This window comes from Toxorhynchites rutilus, chromosome 3 (assembly GCF_029784135.1).
Source record: "Toxorhynchites rutilus septentrionalis strain SRP chromosome 3, ASM2978413v1, whole genome shotgun sequence".
Taxonomy (NCBI): domain Eukaryota; kingdom Metazoa; phylum Arthropoda; class Insecta; order Diptera; family Culicidae; genus Toxorhynchites; species Toxorhynchites rutilus.
In genome coordinates, this window is record NC_073746.1 from 316,959,094 (window position 1) to 316,978,042 (window position 18,949).

Sequence of the window (18,949 nt, forward strand, 5' to 3'; positions counted from 1 at the left end):
AATAAAAACTATTAAACAACTTTTGGTATTTTCTTTTTATTCATACTTCGAGCCCAAGCCCGTATGTTCGCACCTTCCTCTTTACCCCGTCCATAAGGTTCTGTACAACGTCAGGTTGTAGTTTTTTTGAACAGAAATCCATTTTCTCTTGAAGTCCGCCTCCGATTTGACAACTTTTGGGTTCTTCCGGAGGGCCTGCTTCATAATCGCCCAATATTTCTCTATTGGGCGAAGCTCCGGCGCGTTGGGCGGGTGCATTTCCTTTGGTACGAAGGTGACCCCGTTGGCTTCGTACCACTCCAACACGTCCTTTGAATAGTGGCACGAAGCGAGATCCGGCCAGCAGATGGTCGGGCCCTCGTGCTGCTTCAATAGTGGTAGTAAGCGCTTCTGTAGGCACTCCTTAAGGTAAACCTGCCCGTTTACCGTGCCGGTCATCACGAAGGGGGCGCTCCGCTTTCCGCAAGAGCAGATCGCTTGCCACACCATGTACTTTTTGGCAAACTTGGATAGTTTCTGCTTGCGAATCTGAATTTGTCCTCTGCGGAGAAGAACAACAGGCCCGGCAGCTGACAAAAGTCCGCTTTGACGTAGGTTTCGTCGTCCATTACCAGGCAATGCGGCTTCGTCAGCATTTCGGTGTACAGCTTCCGGGATCGCGTCTTCCCCACCATGTTTTGCCATTCGTCGCGGTTAGGAGCCTTCTGAACCTTGTATGTACGCAGGCCCTCCCGCTGCTTGGTCCGCTGGACGAATGAACTTGACAAATTCAGCTTATTGGCGACATCCCGGACCGAACTTCTCGGATCACGTCTAAACTGCTTAACTACGCGCTTGTGATCTTTTTCACTGACGGAGCATCCATTTTTGCCGTTCTTCACCTTCCGGTCGATGGTTAGGTTCTCGAAGTATCGTTTTAGTACTCCGCTGACCGTGGATTGGACGATTCCCAGCATCTTGCCGATGTCCCGATGTGACAACTCCGGATTCTCGAAATGAGTGCGCAGGATTAATTCACGACGCTCTTTTTCGTTCGACGACATTTTTCCAAATTTACGAAAAATTGACAGTGAAGCATGGCCAACGTGATCTATACACTCTTATCTGATTATAAGCGAAAGCTGAAGATATAATTCCTAAAAATTAAATTTCTACAGCGTTTTTTCCGTGATGCAATTTGATGTGACACACCCTTTACTACAAACAATCACAGTCCTACGTCAAGTTCCCGCCCGTACTCCAGTAGATGGGCCTAGACCCATCTACTTTTTATCAGTGACTAGCTGACCCGGCAAACTACGTCCCGCCCAAAATTTGTTTTTTGTTATCAATACCTTCAAATATTCACGTTTTCTTATTATGAGCATGGTCAAGGGTCCAATCGCAGAACTGTTCATTGATTGATCTTCTAATCGACCCCGTTGAATTTACCTTTTACTTTAAAATGTTTAGTAATTCTAACAAAACTCATCATTATAATATCAGATTATTTTCAGACACAATTCTCGTTCAAGATTTTTCAACCACTTGCAAATAACATTATCCGTTACCCATGCCCCGTAAAACCTTCACATGCCAAATTTGGCTCCATTTGCTTGATTAGTTTTCAAGTTATGCAGAAATTTGTGTTTCATTTGTATGCAGCCCCCCTTTAGAGAGAAGGGATGGAGAGTCTTACCACCATAGAAACATTCATTCCACCCTAAAACCTCAATATGCCTAATTTGGTTTCATTTGCTTGAGTAATTCTCGAGTAATACAGAAATTTGTGTTTCATTTGTATGGCAGCAAACAGACATCCCCGCCGGTCCCTCCCCTAAGAGAGGGAGTATCTAACTACCATAAAACATTTATTGCATCCTAAAACCTTCACATACCAAATCTGGTTTCTTTTGCGAGATTAATTCTCGAGTAATGCAGAAATTTGTGTTTCATTTATATGCAGCCCCCCTTTAGAGAGGGGGGTGGAGGGTCTAACCATCATAGAAACATTTAATGCACCCTACAACCACAATATGCCTTATTGGTTTCATTTGCTTGGTTAATTCTCGTGTAATGGAGAAATGTTTCTTGTGTTTCATTTGTATGGCAGTCCCCCCCCCATTAGAGAGGGGTCTCAAACTGTCACGATAGCCTTCCCCGGCCCCAAAAACCCCTACATCCCAATTTTCATGTTGATCGGTCCAGTAGTTTCCGAGTCCATAAGAATCAGACAGACAGACCGACAGACAGACAGACAGACAGACAGAGAGAAATCCATTTTTATATATATATATATATATATATATATATATATATATATATATATATATATATGTATATATATAAATATATATATATATATATATATATATATATATATATATATATATATATATATATATATATATATATATATATATATATATATATATATATATATATATATATATATATATATATATATAGATTGGTCAAGGTCGAGTTCCACTGAATGCAAGAAATAACACTCACACGCGAGCTGTGTTTAAACATTTAAGATTCATTTAATTGGCAAATATAATGCAGTTTCGGGTTGAGATTGGTAAAATACTAGAATGTCGCAAATGTACAGGTACACAACACATGTTTCTAGTCTAGGGTTTTGTTGAACTTGTTTTCGAATTCCTCCCGGAACGTTCTATCGAATCTGTATAGCCATCGGTCCTGCTCGAAGATGTCATAGTTCTGTGGAAGAAATAAAAGTACATCAAAGTTATGACACAAAATTTTAAATTGCTGCATTGTACATGAGTAGATTGCATTTGTGTAGAGTTAATCAAGACTTCATGGCTTTGAATACTTTCTGCCTTGGATCTAAGGATCATATTTCTTTGATTAAATCCCTGAAACTAATCAAATGAAACTCGAAATGCTTTTTTGTTACTAAGAATTCTGTTTTGTTGAACTGTGTTTGAATGAATTCATAGAAAACATATTACCGAAAGTATTGTCCATAGATTTCCACTACTTTCTTCTATCTTTCTGTCAAACATTCAATTCAACGTCCTTCTAGTTATACAGGTCGGACTCGATTATATATAATCGCAATTTCACTTTCAACGTTAATCTTCGAATCCAATACATAATCGAATCACAAAAAAGCTATTTTTCTATCAATGTTTGACATTCATACATCAATGAAAAAAATGTTTTCTTGAGATTCGATTATGTATAGGATTTGAAAATAATTGTTGAAAAAAAATGGTCGACTATATATAATCGAGTCCGATCTGTATTAGAATTCCAGCTTAGAGACAAAAATATATTAAAAGCCTCGTTAAATAGACTTTTAATTCCCTGTCCAATTTCGGCCTAATGTATCGATTAGTTACTCGTAAGGAATAATTCAATGTTAATCGTGATAGTCATATTATTTATATCATAGATTATGTTTTTGACTCTCCGAATTTCAGAATCTCGAGCTCTTCCTTACGAATCGACTTGTAGTTGAAACGTTTTCGAAGTTCTTTAAAAAATCCTATTGAATGTCCATTTGGATAAGGCAATTTAGATATCGAATACATTAAGCATTGCGTGCATCAACAAACATTACGAAGTCACTGAACCGATACAATTACGTATCTAACGAGTTCTTGTCTTTTGGTTGCTCATTCTATAATTGTCACATATTGTGTTTTCGTTTTTAAAGTGTGCTTGCGAACTCACCTTATCAACTTCGATAGTGGGCACAAACGAAAGCGGCGTCGCCACGCGGTTCGTTTCATCTGAGGATCTCTTGAACAGCTTCGCTCCCTGTTCGCCGTTGGCACATTTTTGTATCTCTTCCTTTGATGCCAGATCCTGCTTGTAGCACTGAGGGAGAGCACAAGTGATTCAAATTGTGAATAATTAATCAAAGCATCCCGCTAATAGCTCTCTTACTTGGTCAAATGACGTCCGGAACCCCTTCATCAAACAGGCAATAACGGGGAAGGCCTTTTCCAGCGGCAGTTTGTCCAGGATGCAGCCGTGGAGAATGTTGAGTGTACATTCCCGGTGCCCGTGCTGGCAGTAATAGACCGGCTCCGATGGGTTGGAATCGTCAATCTGGAACGAAAAGCATACATCACACTCTCGATGCACTCCCGCCAAACGTGTGGCAGCTTCCAGTGAAGAGCACTTACGTAGGCCTTCCCGAAGGGAACCAGCTTGAGGTCCATCCTGTCCCGGTGTCTTCCCCAGCTTGGCGCGAGATGATTCGTGATAAATGAGATACTGTCGTAGCAAAGTGTTTCGTAATAAATTGTCACTTGCAATCTTTCATCGCCACCGGTTGATGTTCCGTTCGAATCCTCGCTCGGGCGATCAATTTCTTGTCCGGCCGATAATGAGAACATAATGGCCAGCCAGGAAATCCCAATCATCATCATTATCGGCAGTTTGGTCGCTGGTTTTTCCACGAGAGCTCTCATTATTTTCTATACTCACGCACGCACACAGTCGGTTCGCCCCGGACCGGCCCGGAGTTCGAAATTGAATTAGGCGAAGCGTGAAAAATGGGTCCCCGGAAGTAGTGCGCGCCCTGTGCAGTCCCACCGGATGGCGACAGAAGAACGGTCCCAGCAAAAGCAATCAATTTCTATAACCAATAACCTGCCGCTGAATGTGGTCATGAATCATAATAATAATAGTGGAGAATGTAGAGAGGAAAAAAAACCTATATAAATATACGGTAGCGAGCGATTTTCTTTACCTCACGGCGCGCGCACCCGGAAGCACTCCCGTGCAGCGAATGTAAATTGATTTATGCACTCCGATAATCAAAATACGATCGACGAGGGGCGAATCCACCAGTTTCCGGCAGCGTTCCAAGACCAACTACCAACCGGACTCAATCGAACGTTACTAATCCATGGGGCAGTAAAATATATGTAGCGCATTGAATTTCGAGCTTCCAAATACATCCCGGAGTAGGTCTTCTCATTTTCAGGAAACACACTCTCTTCGCACTCGAGCTCAGCACTGTCTGCCACCGGTCGATAGAGCCGAGTTCCCAAAACTAGAAACAATCAACCAAAAAAAAAAACAAGAGGAAACGCGAGAACAAGTCGTAATCCGATCGGACAAACCGAGAGGAGATAACAGAACAAAACTGGTATTTTTCGAGACACCCGATAGTGACCAATATTATGGACCGACCCGAGAGCTTGAATATGATTAATTCCGAGCCGAGAGGATGGCTCGTAGCGAGTTAACCAATTTATAACCACTCGATGGTTATTTGACACGATCGTTTGCGTTTATCCGTTGGTTTGGTTGTAATTTTATACGGGAATAGGCTGAACGCGTTATCACTGTTTACGAAGTGCTTTCGTCAGCCGAAGACCTGATAGCGTTACTCCCAACGAGAGGAGCGGACAGCATCCTACAGAGAGTGTATCGAACGAACGAATTCTTAATACATTGATGACGTCCATCAAATTTTTATAAAAGTACTAGCTGACCCGGCAAACGTTGTTCTGCCATAACCATTATTTTTAGTGAATATTTTAGTTTTTATATGTGACTAGCTAAACCGACAAACTTCCTTCCGCCCAAAATTTATTTTTCATTATCACATCCACGTTTTCTGACTAAGCGCGCGTTCATGGGTCCAATCGCAGAACTGTTCATTGATTGAACTTCTAATCTACCTTTTAAAATTTATGTTTTACTATAAAATTTCAGTACTTCTACCAAAACTCAACATTATAATTAAGATTATTTTCAGACACAAATCTTTTTGCGGGATTCAAGAGCTGTGAACGGTATCCACTCGGTGAGGGTTTCTATTAGGTATTTCTCGGCGCACGCTTACCAGTGCAAGTAGACTCATTGTGGTACTAGATTTGTCGGAGTTAAATTTAAATGTTCGTAAGAATAGGGTATTGTACTGTAGTTATTGTAAGAGGAGATTTTTGAAACCATTGTACCGTCAATCGTCCATCAATGTACTTGTGTCTATCGTATTTGAAGAAATGTTTAAATGTTATGTAGTAATTCGTTAATTAGTTAATAAATGTAACGTAAATGTAATGCAGTTCGTCAATAAATACAATATCAAAATACACTGCGGATAATCAATATACATAAATGGTCCTTCGAACCGGATCTGGATTAGAGGATCAATGAGAATAAAGGATCATCGCCATTAAAAGGATCATCACTTATAAAAGGATCTATTGTCGACATCATTGGAATTTTAATTTGAATTGAACATCTTCACTGCAAAAATCATCGAGCATCTCACGGGGCAATCAAAGAAGTTCAGAGGATTTTAAATCAACTTGGATCGCATTGGACTTGTACCAGGAACGGTTCTATAGCCGTGTAGGTTAGTAGACATTTAGTACATGTCCAGCCGTGGCACTACACTAGATTCTAACACAAATCTCTCAATCGCATGTCTTAAATCACGCTTACTGGCGATCGTTCATCGCATCATCAAAATCGGAGAAATTTCTTGGATACAATAACGCTGTTACTGGTGAACGAACGATTCGGAACATTGGCAAGTCGTACGCTATTGGACCAATCATCCCTGTGGAGCAGATCATCGTGAGAGAAAGGTGAATTGGACGCATCAATCATGCCACCAGCATCAACTTCATCATCGAAGGTTAAAACCGTATCAATGAAGTCACTGCAAGTGAAACTCAACGGACTGCAGGCTTCTTTTTCAAACATTGTGAGCTTCATGAATGAATATCCTGAGGGGACAACCGCCAATCAGATCGCAGTTCGTCTTGAGAGGTTGGATGATTTGTGGGAAAAGACAAACGATATTTATTACGAAATTGAGTGTCATGAAGATTTTTCACCTGATGAAGAAGTCTATGTGAAGGAGCGTTCAGTTTTTGAAAATCGATATTACGATGTGAAATCATTTCTGTTAGATAAGGCCAGGGAGCTAGAAGATACTGGTAATTTGAACCAAACAACAAGGCAATTAGATGCAACAATGCAGGGAGTAACCGAACATGTACGTCTTCCAATGATTAAGCTGCAATGTTTCGACGGTAACATCGACGAGTGGCTCAGCTTTAGGGATCTTTTTACTTCACTAATTCGTTTGAAGCCTGAGTTACCGGACGTAGAAAAACTGCATTATCTCAAAGGATGTTTAGAAGGCGAAGCGAGGGCGCTAATCGATTCTTTGAAGATCACAAAGGCAAACTATCATATTGCCTGGGAATTGTTGCTCAAGCGTTATAATAACAGCAAACTATTGAAGAAGAAACAGATGCAAGCACTATTCAAACTACCAACTATAGTCAAGGAATCGGTCGTAGAATTGCGCTCATTACTGGAAGGATTTGAGAAAATCGTTAACACGTTGGATCAGATAACACAACCAGCAGATTTCAAAGACTTACTGCTGGTGAATATTCTCAGTTCCCGGTTGGATCCATACACACGAAGAGGGTGGGAGGAATTTTCCTCTACGAGAGAGCAAGATACGCTTCCTGAACTCATCGAATTTCTGCAGCGACGTGTGCGAATTTTGGAAGCGCTCCCTGCTAAATCATCGGAAAATAAACACGAGCAAACCGCAGTTATTAGAAATGGGCCAACCCCAATACGCGTCAGTCACCATGCTGCTCCACATATAAGCGGGACATGTCCTGCATGTCCCGATACACATTGGCTTTATTTGTGTCCCACCTTCCAGCGCATGTCAATTCCGAGTAAGGAATCAGTTTTACGCTCCAACAATCTGTGTCGGAATTGTTTTAAAAAGGGCCATCAGGCAAAGGAATGTCTATCGAAAAATTCCTGCCGTAACTGCAAGGGTCGACACCACACCATGGTATGTTTCAAAACAGAAGCATCAGGAACTCATGCGAAGCAGGTGAAATCACGGCAAATCAGAGATCACACTCAAGGGTTGCAAACATGGCGGCAACAAATTCAGCTTCATCAACAACATCGGTCAATCAATCTTCGAAAATTCTCTTAGCTACAGCTTTAGTGCTAATCGAAGACAATTGTGGACTGAAGTACCCTGCACGAGCGCTGTTAGATTCAGGATCAGAATCCAATTTTGTTTCGCAGAGATTATGCCAGCGTATGAGAATATCCAGAACAAAGGTAGATATCTCTATAGTGGGAATTGGCGGTGTGGCAACAAGTGTAAAGCATAAAGTACATGCAACAATTCGATCTCGAACATCTCCATATGCGCAAAAAATGAGTTTCCTAGTTTTTCCGCGGGTGACAGTCAACCTACCAACTGCAACAGTACAAACGAAAGGCTGGAACATGCACGACGGCATCGAACTGGCCGATCCAGCATTTTATCAATCTGGTAGCGTCGATTTAGTGTTGGGAATACAATCATTCTTCAGCTTCTTCCAAACGGGAAATGAAATATCATTAGGAGACAGTTTACCACGACTTACAGAATCTGTGTTTGGCTGGGTGGTATCAGGAGAAATGGCATCAGAAGAACCAATTTCACGCATTAGTTGCAACATGGCAATATCAGATCGATTAGAGGAGCTTATAACTCGATTTTGGTCCTTCGAAGAAGTAGGAACTACCACTACTCACCTGAGGAATCATGCTGTGAGGAATCATTCCAGCGCACAGTACAGCGCAGTGCAGATGGTCGTTACACTGTGACACTTCCAAAAAATGAGGACATCATATCAAAATTAGGAGAATCAATGGAAATAGCTAAAAAACGCTTCGAAAGCGTGGAACGACGACTCACTCGAAACGATATATTACGAGAGCAATATCAAAGGTTTATGAAAGAATACATCGAAATGGGGCATATGCGGAAGGTGGAGGAGGATCAATCAAATCAATTAAAGCGATGTTATCTACCGCATCACGCTGTTCTAAAGGAGTCCAGTACCACTACGAAATTGAGAGTAGTTTTTGATGCCTCATGCAAAACATCGAACGGTATTTCTTTAAATGACGCATTGTTCGTGGGTCCAGTTATTCAACGAGACCTCAGGGCAATTATCCTTCGCTGTCGAACTTATCAAGTGATGATTGTGGCTGACATTGAGAAAATGTTTCGCCAGATAAACATAGATCCCAAGGATGCACCACTGCAGAGTATTTTATGGCGGGCTGATGAGAATGAAAACCTAGCAACGTACGAGTTGTCCACAGTAACTTACGGGACGAAACCCGCACCATTCCTGGCAACTCGCACTTTGAAACAACTGGCATCTGATGAACGTGAGAGATATCCACTAGCTGCGAAGGCAGTCGAAGAAGATATGTACATCGACGACTTAATCACAGGAACGGATGACGTCAATACAGCAATAGATTTAAGAAGACAAATGTGAGCAAATGATGTCCAGCGGCGGGTTCACTTTGAGAAAATGGGCTTCAAACGTAACAGCAGTATTGGAAGGCGTAACAGCAGTATTGGAAGCTGGGAGCTGGATTAGACTGTAATAACGTTAGGTTTAACATGGCTGCCTAAGACTGACTGTTTAAAATTCCAATTCGAAATTCCTCCACTCTTATCAAATCAAAGCTTCACCAAACGAAGGGTATTAGCCATTATCGCCACACTATTCGACCCTCTTGGGCTACTGGGTGCGGTCATTATAACGGCCAAAATTTTCATGCAGAAGCTTTGGACTCTCTGCAATGAACAACATAAGCATTTACAATGGGATGATACTTTACCAACTGAAGTGCAAGAAGAATGGCGAAGATTCCACAGGTGGCTACCACTTCTGAATGAAATAAAAATTCATCGATGTGTCGTATCATCTGAAGCTAACTCGATAGAAAAACACGGTTTTTCAGACGCATCTGAAAGAGCTTATGGCACATGCATATATATATCAGAAGCATTAACACGAACGGCGAGGTCATCGTGCGGCTCATTTCTTCAAAATCTAAGGTTGCTCCGTTGAAGGTGCAATCATTGCCACGCTTGGAACTTTGTGGAGCAGTACTAGCGGTCGAATTGATGGAAAAGGTGAAGGAAGCAGTACGAGCACACAAAATTTTCTTCTGGACCGATTCAACCTGTGTGCTTCAATGGATCAAGGCTACGCCAACCACGTGGGTAACATTTGTGGCAAATCGGGTGGCAAAAATTCAAACTTTTCGAGGAAAATGGAATCACGTTCCCGGTACATTCAATCCAGCGGACTTAATTTCAAGAGGAGTAGCTCCAGATGTCATCGGAAAATGCAGCTTGTGGTGGGAGGGCCCATGCTGGTTGAAAGAAGTTGAGGAAAACTGGCCATGTCAGCCAACAGTCGTTGACGAGGATCCGCCAGAGGTCCGCCGCAAGGTGGCAGCATGTTTGACGGCAGTGGAACCGGAGTTCGACATCTGGTACATCTCGAAATTTTCGTCATATACAAAAATGATACGAACAACGGCGTACTGGGTGCGTTTAATTGAGCTTCAGAGGAACCCAAAATCGGATCACAATTTTGGATTCCTTACATCAAGCGAGCTCAAGGGAGCGGAAATGATTTTGTTTCGCTTGGGTCAACGGTTGGCGTTCAACCAAGAAATTAGAGCACTGTCGAACAGCAAACCAGTGCCTCGTAATTCATCACTTCGATGGTTCAATCCTTTTATCATGGAAGACGGCATACTACACGTAGGTGGGAGATTAAGCCAATCTCAAGAACGAGCTGAAACAAAGCATCAAATTGTATTACCGGCTAAGCATCCAATAACCACAATGATTTTTGTTTACCATCACGAAAAGTTGTTGCACGCCGGTCCACAATTACTGCTAAGTGCTGTCCGGTTACGTTTCTGGCCATTAGGCGGCCGAAACATTGCTAAAAGGGTGGTCCATCAATGCCAACGGTGTTTCAGAGCGAAACCAATTCTGATCCAACAACAAATGGGTCAATTACCAAGGGAAAGAGTGAGAGTAGGTCGAGCATTCCTGAAATCCGGAGTAGACTATTTTGGACCTGTATATATCCGCGATGGCCGCTGAAAACCTGCAAGAAAAACTTATGTAGCGCTGTTTGTGTGTATGAGTACGAAGGCAGTGCATATGGAGCATGCTACGGATTTGTCGACTGAACGATTTCTGCAGGCTTTGAGACGGTTTATTTCTCGACGTGGCCGATGTACGGACATCTTTTCCGATAACGGTACTAATTTCGTGGGTGCAAAGAATAAAATGTGTGAGTTGTTCGATTTGCTCAAGGATCAGCGACATCATGATGCTATCTCCAAGGAATGTGCAAACGAGAGGATGCAATGGCACTTTATTCCTCCAGCAGCCCCGCACTTAGGTGGATTATGGGAAGCTGCGGTACGCTCAGCAAAATTCCATCTACTACGTGTACTAGGAGAAAATCCGGTCTGCCAAGAAGATTTCAGCACCCTTTTGGTCCAGGTAGAAGCGTGTTTAAATTCCCGGCCGCTTACCCCAATGTCAGATGATCCAACCGATCTGGAAACTCTGACTCCGGCTCATTTTCTGACAGGTGACTCGCTTCAAAATATTCCGGAACCTGATTATAGCACGGTCCAGCTCAATCGTTTAAGTCGATGGCAACTAGTGCAAAGGCAATTGCAGGATTTCTGGAAACGTTGGCGTACTGAGTATTTATCCCAACTCCAGGCCAGGTCGAAAAACTGGAAATCACCAATAAAATTGGATATAGGAAAGTTGGTAATCATGGTGGATGGAAATAATCCACCAATGCTATGGAAGAAAGGTCGCATTGAGGAATTACACCCTGGAAAGGATGGTATAGTACGTGTAGTTACCGTGCGGACATCAAGTGGGCTATTTAAGCGTCCTGTAGCTACACTTTGTTTGTTGCCAATGGAAGGAAACTCAACTAATCATAATGAAGCTGATCACTGAACATCATGGCGCAAGAGAAGATCACTGTTTACTTCAGAAGTCCGGAGACACTTCAGGGTGCGCGAGGATGTTGCGGGATTCAAGAGCTGTGAACGGTATCCACTCGGTGAGGGTTTCTATTGGGTATTTCTCGGCGCACGCTTACCAGTGCAAGTAGACTCATTGTGGTACTAGATTTGTCGGAGTTAAATTTAAATGTTCGTAAGAATAGGGTATTGTACTATAGTTATTGTAAGAGGAGATTTTTGAAACCATTGTACCGTCAATCGTCCATCAATATACTTGTGTCTATCGTATTTGAAGTAATGTTTAAATGTTATGTAGTAATTCGTTAATTAGTTAATAAATGTAACGTAAATGTAATGCAGTTCGTCAATAAATACAATATCAAAATACACTGCGCATAATCAATATACAAATCTCATGCAAGATTTGTCCGTTACATGGAATGAATGTTTAATACAGAAAATATTATAGAATAAAGACAGCCCTAAATCGGACAATTCCTTTCTCGAGTTTTGCTCTTAGGGGCTGTCCACATACCACGTGGACAACTTTAGGGGAGGTGGGGGTTACGAAAATGTCCACGCTTGTCCATGGTGAGGGGGAAGGGGGCTTAGATAATGTCCACGTGGACACGTTAAATATTTTTTTAAAGTACAACATTCATGTTTATAGTTTAAATTAAATGAAATCTGTTTTTATTTACAAGATTTTTGAAACTTTACGCCCACCCTGAGTACTTTGTATTCATCAGTAAAAAGACTGCCTGAGATCGATCGATTCATTCCATGAATTCCGTCAGGATAGACACCCAAAGACACAAATAATGGTGGAATTTCTGTAGTATTGAAAATCACAACTTGAGTACGGGTTTCGACTCAGCTTTCGCTCTTGATGACAAAACTGTTTCATTTTCATTTTTCGAGAACTCCCAAGTTTTCCGAAAATTGAAACGAGCAACAAGTTCATTCGTGGGTGCACGGGCCGTATTTCTGGAGATCTGGTTATTGCATAATGTTTTGCTTTATTGATATCTGGTAATTTTCCTAACACGCTTCTATTGGGCTGTCTGGAAAGTTCACGTTGCTACTGATGACAATCAAATCGAAACACTTATCAAGATTAATTCTTGATACACAACCGTTTATGAGCACCTGGTGATGTATGGTATGATATGGTACGAAAAACGCTACAACATACGGACTACATAGTAACCCATATTTCGGAGCCCGATCGGAACCCGAACGAGATAAACTTTAGCATTCTTCAATCCAATGTAAAATTTGCACAACCCGATGAGATTTGACTCGATAATTTTAAAATCGCAACATTGTGGTAGTTTTTTTTATTTTACTGTTTATTTTACCTAAACAGTCGGTAAAACAAACAGTAAAATAAAAAAACTAAAACAATGTTTACCGAAAAACATTTGAGGGAACGTATCTCAATCTGCGATTCGTTTCATAAACGCGACGAAAATACATATTTGTAGCGATTTGTGAAGGGCAAATCGTTTACAATAATGTTGAGTTAAAAAAATCTTGGGCAAGTGAATAGAACCCCGAAGTCATGGTCTGGGTTCGGTGGACTGGAAGAAAATGATACCATGAGCTTCTACCAAGCAACAAGTCTCGGCGAATTCCAACAAGAACTGCTTGCAGCTGAACGTATTTATATCAACGATCCTGAACTCTTCTAGGGCGCTTCTAAGGCTCCACCCGCCTTATTCACCGGATATTGCACCCTTATATTTTCAATATATAAGTAAATGCGTTTGAGCAACGATTCGGGTGTGTTGAACGATCCAGAACTAGTAATATATTACAACATTTTCACAATTTAAACATGTTATCAACATCGTTCTTTATTTATACCACTTCTGTATCGTTTAGAGATTCGCTTTTCTTCCATGAATGCCAAAAACTGTTTTCAAACAAAGTGCTTTTCACTGTCGATTTTTTGAAAATTCAAACAGCCTGTCAGCTTTAATGAAAATACTCGAGAGTAGATTCACAAGTGATATTTTGATACGGATATGAAGATTATGTAAATGGAATGCGGAAGAAAATATTGAACTTCCCAGACAATGTTCAAACAAACCGAGCTATTTAAAACAAATTGCTACTTTTAAGAAGGCTTTCATTTTTATTTCATTTATTATTTCATAGAAAAATTTCTTGTAACCAAAAACCCTCACATCCGAAATTTGGCTCCATTTGCTTGATTAGATCTCGAATTATGTAGAAGTTTGTGTTTCATTTGTATGGCAGTCCCCTTGCCCTTAGAGAGAGGGTAGATGTGTCGAACCACCATAGAAACATTTATTACTTCCTAAATCCTTCACATGCCAAATTTGCTTCCATTTGCTTGATTAGTTGTCGAGTTATGCAGAAATTTGTGTTTCATTTCTATGGCATCCCCTTTTCAGAGAGAGGGGAGGAATGTCTATTCACTATAGAAACGTTTCGTTTCTCCTAAAACCTTCACATGCCAAATTTGGCTCCATTTGCTTGATTGGTTTTCGAGTTATGCAGAAATTTGTCTTTTATTTGTATGGTAGCTCCCCCTTAAAGAGAGGATGGAGTGTCTAACCACCGTAATCATATTTATTGCACCCTGAAACCTCCACATGCCAAATTTGGTTTCATTTGCTCGATTTATTCTCGAGTAATGCAGAAATTTGTGTTTCATTTGTATGGCAGTCCCCCCTATGAGAGGGAGGAGGAGTATCTAACCACCATAGAACCATTCATTGAATCTTAAAACCTCCACATGCCAAATTTGGTTTCGTTTGCTAGATCAATTCTCGAGTATTGCAGAAATTCCCCGGCCCCAAAAAACCCCTACATACAAATTTTCATGTCGATCGGTTCAGTAGATTCCGAGTCCATAAGAATCAGACAGACAGACAGATATCCATTTTTATATATATAGATAGAAGATTGTTATGGTTGAGGGCTGTCCACTAGGGTGGCAATGAAAATGGTGATCTCTAGTTTCAAAAAGTTACCCCATAAAAAATGTTCACCATCTCGAAAAACACCCTATGCCAAATTTCAGCTCAATCGAACTTAAGGGAGAGTGGCACAAAACGGTTAAATTATGAGTTTTTTTGAAAATCGAAAAATCTCCCAAGGGGGGGAAGAAAGGAAATTGGGGTTTTCGAAAAAAAAATTTTTGATGCCAAATGTATTAAAATTGCATAAAACGTCGAGATCTAGTGTCATCTCGAAAAAAAATATTTTCAAATCGGCACTTTGACCGCTTTGCACCGCTCTCCTTTAAGTCCGATTGAGCTGATATTTGGCATAGGGTGTTTTTTCGAGGTGGTGAACATTTTGTATAGGGTAACTTTTAGAAATTTTAGGGTCGATTTTTTCCCATACATTCATTGGCACCCTAATATACAGAATATGGGATCGTAATGTATAGCATATCAAACAAATTTTAGAAAATTCCCGATTCGATTGGTATGCAAATCGTGTAAATTCGTTCGCAGCAAAAATAGTTATAAACGTTAACTTTATTTCATAACTTGACCTGTTTTCTGATATGGCACCCTTAATTCAAGACGTAGTCCTACGTCAAAATAACAGCTGATTGGCTTCAATTTGATATGTCGATTATCAGAATCGTTCCAGTAGTTCAAAAGTTATGGATTTTTGTTGCATTTGAAATCCCTTAATTTTTCGTAGAGTGACCCCCTATATAGAAATCAAAGACGTAGTCCTATATAAAATCCGCAAGGCTGACGTAGGACTATCGTTGATTTAGAGATAATTTGTTTGAAGTTCAGATTATTTTCCAGCAATGATCACTTCTTTCCAGGTTTCTTCTCGATAACCAGCAAACGAAAAGAGTTGCGCATGTATGTGTGTGTGTGTGGATGTGTGCTTGTGTGTGGATGTGTGTGTGTGTGTGGCGGCTGCTTCGATGTCTTCCCGGGGAACCGTTTTTCGATGCTGATACTTTCTTGGTCACCTTCTCTTCTCCTTCTGATCGATCGGCTTTTCAGCGCTCCCTCACAGTTAAAACAAACCGATTGCATTTCAGGTCAGGTCAGGCCAGGTAATGAATCTCTCGATCCCTCGCCGTCCAGCTCGTCCAGCACGTTCAGCTCGTTCAGTAACGATGTTGTCTTGTCGAAGTCCTCACGAAAAATGAATGGGTTTCACCACCAGAATATCGCTTAAATATGCTTTTCGTGCGTGATTGAATCGAGAGCTGGTGTGGTTTTCGATGGTAATTTGGAAGGCAAACTAGAGGGGAATGAACTCTCTGAGTTTGAAACTTTCGGCGACTGAGCAATAATCGATTGAAAATTATATAATGTTCGCGATGCGAAACATTTTGCGTTGCGCGCGCATACAATATTGGATACGAAAATATCCTACTGATGGGGAAGAATAATGTTTAGAAGCTATCCTGCTAATTACGTTTGATTGAAAAATTACAAAATCAATTGTATTTGGTCACTGTGTTATATGGTAAGAATGTATTGAATGTATTTTTCAATTCCCAGGGAACTGGCAGATTAATTTTCAACAACGATTAGATCTTTCCGGAATTTACGAAAATACTCCTTTCAGTTTGGTCGCACTTGATTGAAAAATCCAAAACGAAATGTATTTGGTTTCGTCCCTAAACTGAGTGGGTTTACGAGCGGCGCTCGCTTATATAACGATTGGTGATTTCAATAGCCTGTTTTGAAAGCAATTTTAAGGCTATTGATACAAGTTTTAGGATGAAAAAGTAACAAGTATATAACGCGTAGACATTTTATCTTTCGAATGAAGTGTTTATCATACCATTTCGTTCAGTTGTTTAAGAGCTATTAACGCTCAAAATCCCTGTCTCCGGCGTAACGCTTTCGTTTTCGAAACTTTGATTTTACACCCCGTTATAGAAATGAAAGACGTAGTCCTACGTCAATTTTTTTTTCTCGCTGAACGAGAAAAATTGCATGGCCAAAAGCGCAATAAAGTGATTTTACAAGGCAGCGACAAACAGTGTTGTTGTGGTTAACGGGCAGTGGCAACTATATAGACACCAATGTTTTCAAATGTTTCAATAGTTAAAATTTTATTAAAAGGTTTATTTGTGTTCTTTTGCATGTATTGATTATGTTCTCTGAAGTTGAGATCGATCCCTTGCTTAGTTTACACGGCCTCATAAAGAATTAAACAAATCCAGATGAGTATTTAATTAAAATCTTCAAAACTCACGATTCAATGTACTTATTGTAGCTAATTAACTTTCACCTTAACGTTTAAATACTATATTTTTGACGTAGAACTACGTCTTTCAGGAAGGGTGCCAAATCAGAAAACAGGTCACGTTTTTATGAAATAAAGTTAACGTTACTAACTATTTTCTCTGTGAACGAATTCTCATAATTTACATACAATCGAATCGGAAATTCGTCGAAATTTGTACGATATGCTGTACATTACAATTTGCTAATCTCTAAACGGTTTTAATTCATGAAAACTGGAGAAACTTCCTTTTTTCCCATACATTTGTTCTGCCGATTTGTGTGCAAACCCTACCCGTATTTCGAATGCTTATAACTCGAACATTTCTTTACAGATCGGAAAGATGTTTGCATCAATTGATAGGAAATATTTCTACGCGTCTATCACAATTAATAAAATATTATTTTTCATGAGATGATTGAATAACTGTAAAATGTCAAGCGTTATTTAAACTGTCATGTTTTGATTGGCCTGATTAACGGTTTCCCCAACACAGACTTAAAAATCGATGTACCTGTGGAAATCAGCTTTGCAAATATATATGCAATTCGGGGGTATTTTTGTTCGCACCGAGCTGTGTTTCCCAAACACGGACTTCAAAATCAATGTGCCTGGGGGAATCTGCTTTGTCAAAACATGCAAGTCGGAGGTATTTTCTACCCACTGAGCTGTGTTTCCATAACACTGACTTCCAAATTAATGTGCCTTGGGGAGTCCGCTTTGCAAATATTATTCATTCAAGTCGGGAGTTATTTTTTGGTGATGAGTACTTTTGTACTTGCTTGTCGTTGTGCAGACCGAAATATGTTTCCCTAAAACGTACTTTTAAGCTGAGAAGTCTGGGAAAATCGTTATTTCAGATACTAGAGGTGAATGAACTTTCGCGGTTCGAGAACTACGTAAACTTGAGATGTGCAATAATTTCAGAGGGAAATGTAAAATACAATGATCGTTTGACAATTTTTCCGTTCACATATTTTGGTAGTCCTAGGCATCATATCAAACGTAAAAGGACGTTCATCAGATTTATTTGTAACGAAGAACATAATCTATTACAAAAATTTCGATGCACTCTAAAATAATATTCGGAGTGGTAAACAAGTGGATTGCATAATGTAATTATGTAGTTCTACGTCGAAAATATGCGGTCGTATCCTAGATACAACCCCTTACATTTTTTTTGTTGAAATAAGTCATATTTGAAATATAAAAAAAACAAACTCTATATAATCGAGTCTCAAATTGTATACAATCGAATAATATATATTCGATTCACTATAATATCCTTTATAGAATCGAGTCCGACCAGTATCAGAAATTCAATTTCGTCGCCACTACGGAATGCCTGATTTCATATTTTCTCTAACAAAACAGTTGATTGGGATGTGTGCATCAAATGAATAGACTTGACCTGGAGAACACACATTATGAACCAAATAAATCCAAAATGGTCGCCGCCACAAAACAGTCTACTATGTATTTTTTTGAAATCTCCTCAATATCCAGATGAAATGAGTTGACTAATAGAACACACTACATTATGAAAAATCTCGAAAAAAAAGTAAGAGAAAAAATTGAAAAAAATTGTTGAATGATTTTATTGTAGAGAGATACACTCATCATACAGATGATGTACTAAAAACTAAGAAAAAAAAAGTAAAACAACTGTTTAAGTTGTACGGTTTATTGTGACTGAACATAATAATAACACAGGTAATGTACTAAAAGGTGCAAAATCATTAGGCAAGTAGCAAATAGTTAGATATCACACCCCTTCCTTCATTGATCTAGAGCAGGGGTTTTCAAATGGTGCTCCGCGGGAAATTTGTGCTCCGCGAAGTTATAGCAAATGCTCCCA

At 40.0% G+C, this 18,949-nt stretch overlaps 5 protein-coding genes across 6 annotated transcripts; 4 read left to right on the top strand and 1 right to left on the bottom strand.

Annotated features, from left to right (window-relative positions):
* Window positions 1–2,501: 2,501 nt before the first annotated feature.
* Window positions 2,502–4,871, bottom strand: LOC129775862 (GILT-like protein 3). 2 transcript variants are annotated; one of them, XM_055781025.1, is made up of 5 exons: window positions 4,715–4,871; window positions 4,146–4,620; window positions 3,904–4,068; window positions 3,688–3,834; window positions 2,502–2,706 (listed from the first exon to the last, which is right to left on the bottom strand). In XM_055781025.1, exons 2-5 carry the CDS (start codon window positions 4,431–4,433, stop codon window positions 2,611–2,613), a joined length of 696 nt encoding a protein of 231 aa, XP_055637000.1. In that variant the 5' UTR covers window positions 4,434–4,620; window positions 4,715–4,871; the 3' UTR covers window positions 2,502–2,610. The 2 variants fall into 2 exon arrangements, with proteins under 2 accessions (XP_055637000.1, XP_055637001.1); XM_055781026.1 differs by having other exon boundaries at window positions 4,146–4,614; window positions 4,715–4,868.
* A 1,718-nt stretch (window positions 4,872–6,589) lies between these two features.
* Window positions 6,590–7,960, top strand: LOC129774467 (uncharacterized). Its single transcript, XM_055778208.1, has one exon. It carries the CDS (start codon window positions 6,590–6,592, stop codon window positions 7,958–7,960), a length of 1,371 nt encoding a protein of 456 aa, XP_055634183.1.
* An 811-nt stretch (window positions 7,961–8,771) lies between these two features.
* On the top strand, window positions 8,772–9,311 carry LOC129774468 (uncharacterized). The gene has a single exon (XM_055778209.1). The coding sequence runs from the start codon at window positions 8,772–8,774 to the stop codon at window positions 9,309–9,311; it is 540 nt and encodes a 179-aa protein (XP_055634184.1).
* A 497-nt stretch (window positions 9,312–9,808) lies between these two features.
* LOC129774469 (uncharacterized) lies at window positions 9,809–10,948 on the top strand. Its single transcript, XM_055778210.1, has one exon. It carries the CDS (start codon window positions 9,809–9,811, stop codon window positions 10,946–10,948), a length of 1,140 nt encoding a protein of 379 aa, XP_055634185.1.
* Window positions 10,949–11,008: 60 nt separating this feature from the next.
* LOC129774470 (uncharacterized) lies at window positions 11,009–11,833 on the top strand. Its single transcript, XM_055778211.1, has one exon. The coding sequence runs from the start codon at window positions 11,009–11,011 to the stop codon at window positions 11,831–11,833; it is 825 nt and encodes a 274-aa protein (XP_055634186.1).
* The last annotated feature ends 7,116 nt before the right edge of the window (window positions 11,834–18,949 follow it).